We start from the raw sequence: 14,419 nt of genomic DNA on the forward strand, positions 1-14,419 counted from the left end.
TCGATGACCTCCTCGCCCACGTGTCGGCCTTCGAGGGGGCTCTGACCACTGACCAGTCTGAGGAAGGTGTTTGAGGTCACTCACCAGGCAGCTCTCCACACCTGCGCCCATGGAAGTGTCACCTGCTGTAATTGCTCTCAAATGATGTACTTTATAAGGCCAGTCCACACCAATGCAAGTAATGGACATTCTGCATGAGTTAATTATGAGTGCTTTTCATTTTGCTTATATATTTTGATGGACGGTACTTTTGTACTTTTACTTAATTTCAAAATCAGATGCTTCTTAGTACTCAAATGTTTTACATGTCACAAGTAAAAGTCCAGAATTCAAAATGTACTTGAGTAAAAGTACAAAAGTATTGGCATCAAAATATAATTAATATAAATATATAATAATTAAAGTAGCAAAAGTATAGAAAATAGCAGATCTAGCTTGTAGATCGTTTTAAAAGTTTAAATAGGCTGAAGTGGTTAATGTAGGCCTATGCTATGTTTTCTAATAATAAGCTTTCCACTGCTGATGTTGGGGATTGGGGGACCACCATGCACATGCAGCAGGGACTGTCTTGTCTGGAACCAATCTGAGAACTTGAATTTGACGCCAGTTGTGGGTGCGCCCTGTGCAGCACCCTGCGCAGGCAGTGCGCAGACTGTGCGCCCTGTGCAGCACACTGCGCAGGCAGTGCGCAGACTGTGCGCCCTGTGCAGCACACTGCGCAGGCAGTGCGCAGACTGTGCAGCACACTGCGCAGGCAGTGCGCAGACTGTGCGCAGGCTGCTGTATGACAGTAACGCGACACGCTCGTCATCACCGCATACAGGAAGTAATGTGTTACCATTTTTCTGGTAAACGAACGGAACGGAACGCAGGCAGAGACTGAGACTGGGGATCCAAAGAAGCAATGTTATCCCAACTACAACCTCCTTTTTAGGACGTTTCAATGAAGAGCTAACGTCTACAGTGAGTCCGAATCAAACTACGGTACTTCATTTAGTTGACCTGACTGGAAATTGTGCGAGAGATTGTGTTTTATTAGCCCAAACATTTAAATGTTTGGGCTAGTGTTTTATGTGTTAGAGAGATCAATGTCATCGTTTATGTGATGGCATTCATGGCACATTCTAACCCTGCCTTATTCCTCCCCCTGGCAACATTACTTACAGTCTGTAAGCTATACGGAAAGATGTACTAGTACTGTTTAATAATTAGCTGTGTGTGTGTGTGTGTGTGTGTGTGTGTGTGTGTGTGTGTGTGTGTGTGTGTGTGTGTGTGTGTGTGTGTGTGTGTGTGTGTGTGTGTGTGTGACTGCATGTGCGTGTGCGTGTGTGTGGGGAGAGAGAGAGCGATGCCTTATTGCTTATTCCTCTCCCCAACATTACAGTCTGTAATAGCTACACGGAAAGCTGTATTACTACTGGTTAATAATTAGCAAGGGGTGTGTGTGTGTGTGTGTGTGGGGGGGGGGGGGGGGGGGTGTGTGTGTGTGTGTGTGTGTGTGTGTGTGTGTGAAGAGAGAGAGATATGCACTCTACCAACGTCACAACCACCAAATGTAGTCTAACAGTCTAATTACTGTGCATGAAATAAGTCTCTCCTTATAACTTGTACCATTTAATTTGCCATTAGATTTGAAGGCAGGGCAGTCTGCCAGTCTTCAACGTTTTCCAGCCCAAAGGACCCCCTAGCTGAGAGAGAGTTGAAGCAGGGATCCCCCATTATTACATACTGTATACAATTCAGATTTTCATAGATTTCATAATATCTTCATCATGCTTTATCCATCAGTGAGTGTTGGATTCATGTGTATTTTGACTATTTTCAGAAATAACTTGACCTTTGGCTCTGTACTTGGTCTGCTTTCCCCTCACACCAAACCTCTTTGCCAATAATTGCAGATCTACAAGCTCACAACACGGATTGTATCTGCTCTTTTCGGTAAAATGGTCCTTCCAGAATAGCGATGCTTGTGGATGCATGTGGTTATAATTATTTTAACCCGAGCCGTATTAATTTATTACTGTTTTAAGTTCTTATCACATAGTGATGTGGTGCCCCAGCCTCTGAGGACCCCTGGGGGGTCACAGACCCCCTATTGAAGACCCATGTTTTAAGTATTTGTAAATTAGCGATTAGCGTATTATTACCCAGTGTTGTTGCAGGAATGCCACACGGCGCATCCCACAGCATAGCCCACAGCACTCAGTAAACTATTTATTGTCTTGGAAGGAACACCTGTGTGCTTCATTTCTCTTCTCAACATGATCACTTTGCTTTGAAGTCCATCCCCCCAGATGTTCTCAAATGGGAGAGGATGGTTCAGAGGCAGGGAGAGTTTCAGAGAGCACGTGTTTATGCTTGTTGTTGTTTAAAGCAGTAGTTCTCAAACTTCTTTGCCAAGGACACCCCAAAATAATATTTATTTGGCCACTGGTCCCCATATGAAAATGTTCTCTTCTTTGGTGCCAGGGACACCCAGAAGCAAAGCTTTGAGTTAAAAATATTCCCTTTAAATTATTTATTTATAGTAAGATTTGCAAAGATTTTCACGGTTTTTCAAAATAGCAGATCTACAAGGAAAACAAGACACTGTTCTGTTACTGTAATACATCAAATGCATACTAGAAATAGTAATCTAGGATCGTAGGTAAATAAATCATATACAAGCAGTATAATATCTATCTTTATATATAATAAAATCTATGTATTGTACATTGAAACTATACACACACTATAGGATCCCAAAACCCTCTCTCTCCCAGATCGCACTTGGGCCTTTATCCAGCTTCGCTCGTTGCATCACAGGAGCAGCTCTGATATGTGGGTGTGTAGTTGTCACTGTTATTACTTTCGATTTGTTTATGATGGATTTCTTTTTGAGCCTGCTGGATTTGTGGCTTTTCAACAGTGCAGGTAAAAGCCAGTTGTGATTTCCTGAATCTTGTTCGCTTAATTATACATTTGTGTGGGTAACCTGAGCTCACCGAGATTACTGGTGGATTCTGGGTGAACTGTAAACAGCCTATTCACTAGAATGCTTGAATGGTTTGCACTTTGCACCTTGGACTTGCACTGTCAATCTATCATCATCCATAAAGTTCACTCCCTTAGTCATGATTGCATTGTATGTAATCTGTAGTAGAATGGATTTTTAACAGTACGAATGCAGTAAGCCGGTTATTGAGTGTTGTTTGAGATGACGGTAGTTCAACGCAAAAGAAGGAGAAGGGGTAGGACTATTGAATGAATCTATTTTGTTTCAGTGTCAGCTGATCATCTGCATTATTCTGATTATTCAGAGAGAACCCTAGCTAAATATTCTTGCTGTGTTCTCCTTTGTAGAATTCTGTTCCATATAAGTCACGCTAGTTTGTGTGTGTTCTGTGTTGTGGACTCAGATCCACTACATTTGGAATTCAGTACATAAAAATTCTCTCACCAGCACAAGAGACTATGATTCTATAACTGCTGCTATTTATAATTTGCTGCAAATGTTTTTCTACTTGCAGAAGAAGCATTTCTGTCTAATTCTATTTCTACCTTGACTATGTAGTATGCACCTTATGTATATTTGGCATTGTGCATTCTTGTTATCTTACTTTGTTTCTTTCTTTATTCTTTACCGATTTTAACTCGCTTGCTTGTACAACAAATAATTTCACCCACTCTTTTATGCCTGCCCTGGCTGTAAATCTGTAATATCTTTCCTTGTTTCTTGCTTTATTCTTTACAATTATAACTCGTTTGAACAACAATAATTTCACCCACACTTTTATGCCTGCCCTGTAAATCTGTAATGTGACAATAACCCTGAAGTAAAGTCATTTTGTTCAATTCCAACAGGCTTCATGATAGTGTATTTTTAGATCGTGGATAGCTGGTCTACTTCAGAGCACATACTGTAAGCCACTGATGATGCTGCCATAATGGACTGCTGTTTGGCTTGGCTATGAAAGAGCCTTTCAGGAGAGGCGGGTTCCCCTTGCTCATTTTCAGAGAAATGCAGCCATGTTTGGGCCACAGGGAGTAAAGTTCCTGAGGTTGGATTAAGAGGTCATTGGAATTTAGTTGGGAATAGTGTAGTGTAGGCCCTTCGGGTGCAAAGTAGCTCACGGGCCAGACTGCACCAATGCAACAACAAAACTGTTTTTAGGTCAGAGTCAGACCACACCAATGCAACTCCTTGCAACTGCTATTAGGGAGAATGTTGCAAGTAGTTGCAAGTAGTCGCATGTTTCAAGGAGTTGCACTGCTGCGGTCTGGCCTTTAGGCTCGGAAATACAGTTGTGCAGTTGTACAGTTGTCCAGGTGGGAGTGTCTAAGTGGGAGAGGGCAGGGCAATTAAACCTACTTTGGTGTTTAAACTTTTAGCATTCCTACTTTCTCTAGTGTTAACTCTAAACAACTATCCTCTCTCTCTATCTCTCTATCTCTCTATCTATCTATCTATCTATCTATCTATCTATCTATCTATCTATCTATCTATCTATCTATCTATCTATCTATCTATCTATCTCTCTCTCTCTCTCTCTCTCTCTCTCTCTCTCTCTCTCTCTCTCTCTCTCTCTCTCTCTCTCTCTCTCTCTCTCTCTCTCTCTCTCTCTCTCTCTCTCTCTCTCTCTCTCTCTCTCTCTCTCTCTCTCTCTCTCTCTCTCTCTCTCTCAAAATGGGCTAAATATGTTTGTTTTTTTACCAAATTTGATGGTGATTTATTTATTTATTATTTACTATAGTCCTAATAAACCCCAGGAAATTACATCTGGCCACAGCAGATCACAGGATCTACTGAATGTGAAGGTAGCCTACTGGGGGAAGGCTTATACTGCAGTGTGTATAGGCTCAATATGTCAGTTTGTCACATTCAATAGATCCTGTGATCTTTTGTGGCCAGATGTAATTTCTTGGGGTTTATTAGGACTATAGTAAATAATAAAGAAATAAATCGCCATAATATTTTGTAAAAAAATACATATTTAGCCCCATGCTCGAATGCCCCCGCCCCCTTGTCAAAAACTGCTAAAATCCCCAAAACGAAAGAAAGCAGCAAATGAAAGAAAATGAACACTCACCTTTTAGTTTCTCTAATAACAACCTAAAACATGAACCTTGGTTGAAAAAAACTAAAGTTGTCCTTTAAATGAAGTGAAGTAAATAAGGTGAAGTGAAACTAAAACGCACTTCTCCGGATACCAGATCAGGTAGCTTGATAGTGTATTTCCTGCTTTACCTGTTGAAACTGTCCCTTTCTAAAGGGACTGAATGGCCCCAGTGGGCCACTCCCTCTCTTTATGTTGACGTGGTACATTACCTGTGTGACATGCCGGTGATTCCCAGGCAGCCTCTTTCTGCTTTTGTTCACCTGACTGGCTGACTCAAAGAATGTAGTACAGTAACACGCAGGACTGTCACACAGTCATATGAGTTTTACCTTGGATTTTAAGTCCTATTTCAAATGTAAGGCGTTTTGACTTGTCACATGGATGAAGGACCTGCCTGTGGACACTAATCATGGTATGAATATCTACTGTAGGCATCAGAATTAATTGAATTGTTTAAATGGTTTTAGCTTACATGTATCTGTGCTTCTTTGGTAACTTGGAGTTGTCCATATTTAATCTTGTACAATATATAGTTATGTAGCTGGCTAATTATCTACAGGTAGATCTGTGCCTACATTGCGTATGTTTTGCCGTGTGTGTGTGTGTGTGTGTGTGTGTGTGTGTGTGTCCGTCCGTCCGTCCATTTCTGTAGATAACTCGTACACATTTTATCCATACATCACACAATTCGGTATACACTATCTCCATAGTCATGTGATCAACACGGATCTGCACAATTTCCCATCTTCCTCCTGATTGGCTAAGATTGGCTTCTAGTTCCAAAGCTCACATGATTGGTCCGTTTCGAACAAAATGCAACAAATCACAAACACAGTGTCCAATTTCCATGAAATTATACACGCACATTTCCACTAGGCTGAGGACGACATGCCACTATTTCTTTCCCAAATCAGCCTCACGGTGGCGCTATAACAGGTAATTTCCTGTTTTACCTATAACTGCGCCGATCTGTATTCTGTATACAACTTATGTATGCACTCGCTAGAGGGTGTGATCAAGACAAGCCTGTTTGGATTTCTCAGATTCTACACTGATTAGCTAAGATTGCCTTCCAAAGTTTTCAGGAGTAGCCCGTTTTGTACAAAATGCTGCACATGTCCTGCTCATCCAGAATTGTATCCTCAGAGATGCTATGAGTGAACTGGCTCTGCATTTCCTCAACAAAATGAAGACAATCGTTGCAAGAAACGTTTATATTGTTTATATTACTCCTAAACATTTTCCCAAACATTCCTATCACATTCCTATCACAGTCCTATACTCCTGGTGGAGACCTGTGCCCAGAAGGGCACTTTTTCTAGTGTTTGTACAACACTGCCTGAGGAGTACACAATTGGCTTGACATTTGACAGTAATTTAATACCATTGGTTTTAAGGCAAATAGTGGCTGTCTGGCTGAACAGATTGATGTGGTTTTACATGTTGGGCCAGTTCTCTGGCCAAAGCACATTTGTCTTGGACTCTTGGTAGACACTTTGTAGTACACCTGCAACAGTGTGTTTTGTGTGGCGTGGTTATTGGTTACATGCAGTTGAATATACAGTATCACAAGCACTGATTAGAATGTCGGTTAAACTGTTGACCAGGAATATGTTTGAGCCGAGGTGTCATGATATTTGGTACTGAGTACATACAATCATGGACATAATGGCCTAAACAACTATTGTGGAACAAAGAGTATGTTTGGGACAATGTACCACGTTATTTACAAGGCAGAGATAGTCTAAAATTGTTATATAATGTCTATCTAAATATTGTCTATCCTGCCCATCTGTAAGCTTTGCTTTGATTCGATCATAGCACACAATCAGACTACCAGCATGCAGGTTACATACTGTAACATGTTGGGCCTTTATCATTATAAAGGACATTTCATTTGAATGTAACTTTCCCAACTCCCACACTAATGTGAATATTGTAAAGGAAGCTACAGTTTCATGGTTCTTAATCTTATGTCATTCTGGCCAATCACAATTTGCGTCCTCACTTTTGTCATTTTTGTCTTCAATGTTTGTGTTTACACACTTTTGTCTTCAATGTTTGTGTTTACAGTACACAGACCTTAAAGCTGTCTGTCTATCTATCTAGAATTTCCAAAGGAAAAGACTGTTTTTCCTTTGTTTCCCACATTGGTCCTGCTGTAGTTTGATACTTTTGAAAATGAGAGCCATTCAAAATGTGGGACATCATCTGGTATGCGGGACGAAATTCAATTCAGTCTCGCATAAAGTAGGACACCTAGTCAGCCTACCCACAACTGACATAAGAAATAAGCAATCAGTGGGTTTGATTTGGGGCATTATACCATCCTTCTCTCTCTCCTCCCTACAGCTCCTGGCGGTGCACACTCCCCCATGCCTGCTCCCCCAGGCTACACTCTACTAGAGCAGAATGATCCTATGAACCCTCTGCGCATCTCTGTTGGCGGTCTCCCCATGTTGGCTTCCATGGCCAACACCACTGACCCTCGTTTCCGCCTCAAATGGCGGTCCATCGTGGCGGTGGCGGCGACCGTTGTCTTGGTGCTCGTGCTCTTCATGCACCTGGGCCCGGGGCTGCGGTCCCGTCCGGAACACAGCCCGCAGAGCTGGAGGCCCGGCCACACCGGTCTCAGGCAGGAGGCAGAGTCCCGCTACAACGACACCTACCCGCTCAGCGCCCCTGAGCGCACGCCGCAGGGCACCCGCTACCGCATCGGGGTCATCGCCGACCTCGACACCAACTCGCGCAGCGACAAGAAGATGACGTGGTTCAGCTACATGCGCCGCGGCTACCTGCTGGTGTCCCAGAGTGGCGACAAGGTGGCGGTGGAGTGGGACCCAGAGAGGGTGGTGCTGGAGAGCCATCTGTCGGAGAAGGGAAGGGGCATGGAGCTCTCTGAGCTGGTGGTGTTCAACGGGAAGCTCTACAGCGTCGACGACCGGACGGGTGTCGTGTACAACGTCGACGGTGACAAGGCCGTGCCGTGGGTCATCCTGTCCGACGGAGACGGCTCTGTGGCCAAAGGTTAGTGATGCCCCGCAGTTGCTATATCTGTGGTGCTCAAACCCTTTCATGTCAAGAACCAAAAAATATATGTATTTGGCTGTAGACCCCCATTTCAACAACATGTTGTTCCACGGGCCCCAAGAAAAGATTTGAGTCAAAACAAGTTCATTTTAAATATATTCAAAGGTTTGCGCTATGAGCTAGTATATGTGCTGTTTTTGAATAGCCAGTATAATATAATGCGTCTCAGCTCAAATCTAAAATGACACAGATGCTTTCCCAGTCTTAATGGGCAAAGCAATTGGTTCCCTGTACAAATGTGTGGATGTTGAAACAGGTTTCACTTCCGGCAGGTTTCAAAGCAGAGTGGCTGGCGGTGAAGGATGAGCATCTGTACGTGGGTGGTCTGGGGAAGGAGTGGACCACCACGGCGGGGGAGTTCGTCAACAACAACCCGGAGTGGGTGAAGGTGGTGGGCTATAGGGGGGACGTTCTGCACCAGAACTGGGTCCCCAGATACAAACTGCTGAAGACTGCCGCGGGGATCCAACCGCCGGGTGAGGGCGCAAACCCACCTATACTGTCAACACACACTCACTCACATACTGCCAGCTAATGATTATCCAGTACAGCTCTCCAATCTCTATGTGTTACTGTCACTATTATTATTATATATTTTTTTATAGATTTTATTTTTTTAGGCGTCATAATCTCAAATTGCACAGGGCAGACAAATAACTTTTATTTATTTATTTTTATTTGACTTTATTAGACGTCATATAAGAAAAAATCACACCTGTGTGAACCAAGTGGTGCAACTCCCCTCTCTCCCCCCCTCCTCTCTCTCTCTCTCTCTCTCTCTCTCTCTGCTCGTCATTTATTATAGATATCAATGAACCTAGACAGTCAGTAGTTGGATTTGCGTCCAGCAGGTGGCAGCCAGTCACATACTTCTCTCTTTCCAATTTCACGCATGCGCACACCATTCGAGGGTCTTGACGGATACGGACATGATATGGACATGATACGGACATTCCTGATTGTAGAAGTGGTTGCACCACTTAAAAAACATTCATAGGAAGGTGATATACAGTATACACAATATAGTGTTCCAACTATTTTCATTGTGGTCCTTGGTCTGGAACAAACATTGCAACACAATACATACAAGCAAACATCAATACATAAACAAAACAATCAAGAGCTACACTACCTACAGCATAAATAAATATGAGCACATTACTAATATAGTTGGACATACTATTCTGCAACATTTTCTAAAAGCCATGTTTGACCCTTATCTATTACCTTGAAGATGGAGTGCCACAATTTCTTTCCACCCTAAAACATGATCATCGGGTATTATTACAAAATAAGGGGGAAGAACTTTTTCCAAAAAGTGTACAGTATTTGTTAAAATCATGCTTTTATGTGGACACGCCCACCAGTTCATTAAGTATGCCTGGTTTGCCTGGTGGTGATGGGTGGTGATCCACCTGAACTGAAGCCGCACCCACAGCTGTAGTTGTATGATAAAGGGGGAGGGGTTAGGGGAGGGGCTGATAGTGTGGTGTCACTATAATTATTACTGTTTATTTCATTGGCCCGTTTGACTGTCAAGGGTTCAGCCTCCAGGAAGAAACCCTAAATACAAAGTTAATACACCATTGCACATAAAAACGACTCCAGGGTGTCTAATGAAGTACTGTCACCTCATAGACACATGAAAAATACAAAAAGGAGATGGCTGCTGATGCTCTTTGTGTTTGGGGCCCGGGTAGTGAGTTCCAGCTTACTGCTCCTCTGTTTTTGAGCATACATTTACTCATATCTCTCTTTCCCTTCTTTTAGGTTACCTTATACACGAGTCAGCGGCCTGGAGCGACACCCTGCAGCGCTGGTTTTTCCTCCCTCGCCGTGCCAGCACGGAACGCTACGAGGAGACGGCGGACGAACGGCGTGCCACAAACCTGGTCCTCAGCTGCTCGGCAGACTTCGGCCACATCACCATGAGCCACGTGGGTCCGCTAAACCCCACCCATGGATTCTCCTCCTTCAAGTTCGTCCCCAACACGGACGACCAGATCATAGTGGCGCTTAAATCGGAGGAGGACGCTGAAACGATCGCCACATACATCATGGCCTTCACACTAGACGGACGCATCCTCTTGCCCGAAACCAAAATAGGGGATGTGAAATATGAAGGGCTGGAGTTCATTTAGAGGGAACGATGGCTTAAAAAAAGCCCCCTTTGTCGTGAGGCCACTGTACTGTGGTTCTGTGTTGTTTACAATCCAATCACTGTTGAAGTGACTTGCTGCTTGTTCTCTAAGTTTGGGAAAGACAAAACGGCAGCCGCTCAGAGTATCTCTGAGGTTATTTGCCAGGCAGCGTGATCAGAAAAGTCAAAGGTCTGGAGCTGTTGATAGTCGATGGTGGTTCAATTTATGGAAGGTGGTGATGCAGCGCCAGCTTGCCAGAACAAACCAGCCAAATGTCATCCCATTACTTGGTCAGACGTGACCCTCAGAAGTGCTGTAGCTTCTAATGAATGTACAAAAGATGAATTAATCGGAGACTGTGATTTTTGTTTTTAGCAAATCTTTACTTGTATGCACATACAGTACTGTACACATTGGGGATGAGGGTAGCCGGGTCAAAGGGTAACATGCCATATACTCCAAACATGTGACCTTCAGTTGAACGACTAAAGGTCTGTGTTCTCTTTTGTCTATTTGTTCAATGAAAGTCAACATTATTTGAAGGAACAATTGATTATTTAAATGTAACTTCATAATATTTCCATGTCTGCTGTTTTTAAGTAAAGATTATCTTGGTAAAAATCTGCCATGGATTTCTCTTTTTGTTTCACTTGGTTTAAAAGGGAATCTCATAAACAAACCCACAGGTTTCGGACCAGAAGCATTGTACATTAATCTACCCTGAGATGATTTTAAAGGGATTGTGACATTAAAAAAAAGGTTTTGGAATTGTTCTTATTTTTTTTAGGTTTACTAATCTCAATTGCACCCAAAAAACATGAACTTTTAACATTCAGTAGATTTTCTGTGATCTGGGGTTTTCTGGCTCAAACGGGTGCTCTGATTTTCCTGCTGTTTGTGATGTAAGATCCTGCAAATCCCATATATGTCAATTGGATTTGCCAGCAGATGTCACTGTTTTCACTGTTTTGCCTGTTTTCATTGTAGCTCAAAAGGCTTCCAAACCCCAAAGAAAACTTCAGACCACAGAAAATCCACTGAATGTTCAAAGTTCAGGTTTTTTGGGTGTAATTGAGGTCATAAAACCTAAAAGAAAAAAGAATGTCATAAAACCTTTAAAATGAAGCAAAAATACTGCTGTGTCCGAGAGGGAAATCTACTGTACTTGAAGTGGACTTCATATAAAAAGGTGAGAGGTAATGTGAATATAAGCATTTCTTGCCAAGTCAGCTAACTAATTGTCAGCGTTGCACCATCTTGGTGATGGTAATGCAATACAAAATATTGTTATGATTACGGTTCATAAGCTGTTCAAATAATGATTATTACTGCTAAACTAAATATATCAAATTATGTGGAGGTAATTTTATGAACACAAACTGTTCTCAACAAAATGTTTCATCAACTTAGTTTGTTGTTTTATGCTCAATTGTTTAATGCACTGTAACGGGAAGATCTTTTCCCACATTGTTAGTTTTTATTTGGACACTTCCTTGTCTTTAGAGACCAATCCAGCAGTTAGAAATGTTGATACATGTATTATTTAAAAATTTCTGGCTGTTGCTTTTTCTTCATGTCTGTTATGGATTCCTTTAGTTTATCGTATTTAAGTAATCAACCAGGACTACACCCCCTGCCCAGTGGTGTAAACAAAAAAAAGTATATTTTGATGCCAATACGTTTGTGCTTTTTAAGTACATTTTTGTAGTGAATTTGTACTTTAAACACACTATTTTTACAATAGGGTATTGAAGGATATTGATACTTCTTTTTGTGTACAAAATGAGTACTTCACTGCCCTTTTCCAAGACACGTGTACTCGTGTGTGTGTGTGTGTGTGTGTGTGACTACACATTGCCAGTGGGCCATGGACCTCAATTCCTGAATAGTTGCGAACGCAATGAGCACTAACTATGAGACCCTGCAGATCATGTCTGTGTGTGTCTGTCTGTCCCGCTGTGACACCACCCGCCCGCCACCAGAGGGTGCAGCTGTAGCACACAAACACACACACAAACAACCACACACACACACACACACACAGTAGAAAACTCAAATGTACTAACTAAAAAGAAAAATTCTAATTGTTGTTATTGCAATTTACGAGCTGCGTTCGCTTCCCGCGTTTGCGCGTCTTACTTGTTTTCAAATGTGTCCTTTGACACGATCCTGTTTCTGGTTTGACGCATCACGCGGATTTGGGCCTTTTGACCCGAATGTCAAATTTTATAGTTCCCCCCTCAGTAAGTAGACAGGCTCTTATTTCCCCCCAGTAAGTAGAGAGGCTCTTAGCTCATTTGGAAAAAGGTCAGCACTTGTGCAGGAGACAGCGGGTTCAAATTCATGGTAGAACAGGAAAGTTACATAACTTTGTTTATTGGATTTTCCATAGAAGCATTTACCATCCAGAGTTGGTACTGTGCAGATACTTAATGGCTTCCTCCAGTGTAAACCGTCCAAAAGTTGCAATAAACAGATTTAATTATTTCAGTGCAGCTTTATGTCAGTCTTTAGCCCCTCTGACACAGTTTGGAATGGTGACAATAATAACATAATTATTATATAACACATTCCTAAAACACTCACATGGACACGCTCACTCATACACATTTATTGTTATGTTTCATTTTTAACTAAGGGACTGCAATGGAAATAAGCCGTTGGCTTTCTTGCATTTATCCTTTTGATAGTGATGTATAATGCATTTTTCTGTAGCCTACATGTAAACATTGTCAATAAACATATCAGACAACCATGCTTTTTTACCGTCCCTTTCTGACGCATTGTTTAAAGTGTGGCATAGAAATGGTATTCACTCCTTCAAAGATCTTTATATTGATGGGTTATTTCCGACCTTTGAACAAATACGACGCAAATTCAATTTACCCCAATCACATTTCTTTAGATTTCTACAGATACGACATTTTTTAACACAACACACTGCTTCATTTCCACACATACCTCCCAACTCATCAATGGAATCTATATTTCTACCTGACCCATTGCTCAAAGGAGGTGTTTACCGTGTTTCTATTATTTATAATTCTCTCTCATGTTTAGATAATAATGCCTCCTTGGAGTATTTAAAAACTGCTTGGGAAAACGACTTAGGAATATCTATCACTGACGAGCAATGGTCTACATCTCAAAAGTTTGTGCACTCTTCTTCAGTATGTGCCAGGCACGGTCTTATACAGTTTAAAATATTACACAGGTTACATTTGTCAAAGGAAAAACTCAACAGAATGTTTCCAAATGTGAATCCAGCCTGCGACAGATGTGGCCAGTCGCCGGCCACTCTAGCTCATATGTTCTGGCACTGCACTAAACTAACATCATATTGGCAAAGTATATTTAAATCACTGTCAGACATTGTTGGAAGACCTTTTGTCCACTGACAGCAGTTCTGGGGGTCAGGGGGCCCGGGGTCAAACTGTCTACTTTCCAATATAACATGGTAAAATATGTGACTCTACTGGCTCGCAGACTGATACTGTTGAACTGGAAACAAGCACAGGTTCCCACTCACACACACTACACTTATGAAAGATGTTATGCACTACTTGCAATTGGAAAAGATAAAGTTTGAATTGAGAGTGAGTGAAGATAGATTTTACAAGACATGGCAACCCTTCATTGACCATTTCAATAGGTGCACGCTAACCCCTCCTACACAATAGATAACATATTAGAAAATTGGAAAGAAAAGAAAAGAAAAAAAAGGAACTGAGTATTTCTTCTTTATTTTATTTTTTCTCATTTAAAAATAAATGAAAACAACGTGTTGGGAAAGTTTTGAGAGCAAGAGTGTCTGTCCTGTGGTCTTTGTTTTGTTTGTCTGTTCACATTTGTCATTGTTTAACTGTTTTTTTGTTTTTATCACATTTATATATCTTTTTTTATTATGTATTGTATGTGGAATTTACATTACCTGTCATTATATTTCATTTTATATAACTGAATAACTCATTATTATTGTCAAAGATATTCTGAAGTTGTCATATACAAAAAATGCCTAATAAAAACAGTATTAAAAAAAAACAAAAAAACATATCAGACGATCACCAATGCTTTCCCAAACTAAGCACT

General features: G+C 41.5%; 2 protein-coding genes across 3 annotated transcripts in view; one reads left to right on the plus strand and one right to left on the minus strand.

Annotated features, from left to right (window-relative positions):
• The window catches only part of cenpx (centromere protein X), a 141,454-nt gene that overhangs the window by 29,013 nt on the left and 98,022 nt on the right, over positions 1-14,419 (minus strand). The window lies entirely within an intron of this gene.
• On the plus strand, positions 834-10,951 carry cant1a (calcium activated nucleotidase 1a). Of its 2 annotated transcripts, none has more exons than XM_083779448.1 (4): positions 834-963; positions 7,452-8,126; positions 8,462-8,665; positions 9,960-10,951. In XM_083779448.1, the coding sequence occupies exons 2-4, from the start codon at positions 7,475-7,477 to the stop codon at positions 10,328-10,330; spliced, it is 1,227 nt and encodes a 408-aa protein (XP_083635574.1). In that variant the 5' UTR covers positions 834-963; positions 7,452-7,474; the 3' UTR covers positions 10,331-10,951. The 2 variants fall into 2 exon arrangements, with proteins under 2 accessions (XP_083635574.1, XP_083635573.1); XM_083779447.1 differs by lacking the exon at positions 834-963 and adding an exon at positions 5,365-5,511.

The sequence above is a fragment of the Protomyctophum parallelum genome (genome assembly GCF_964188405.1).
Source record: "Protomyctophum parallelum genome assembly, chromosome: 13".
NCBI lineage: Eukaryota > Metazoa > Chordata > Actinopteri > Myctophiformes > Myctophidae > Protomyctophum > Protomyctophum parallelum.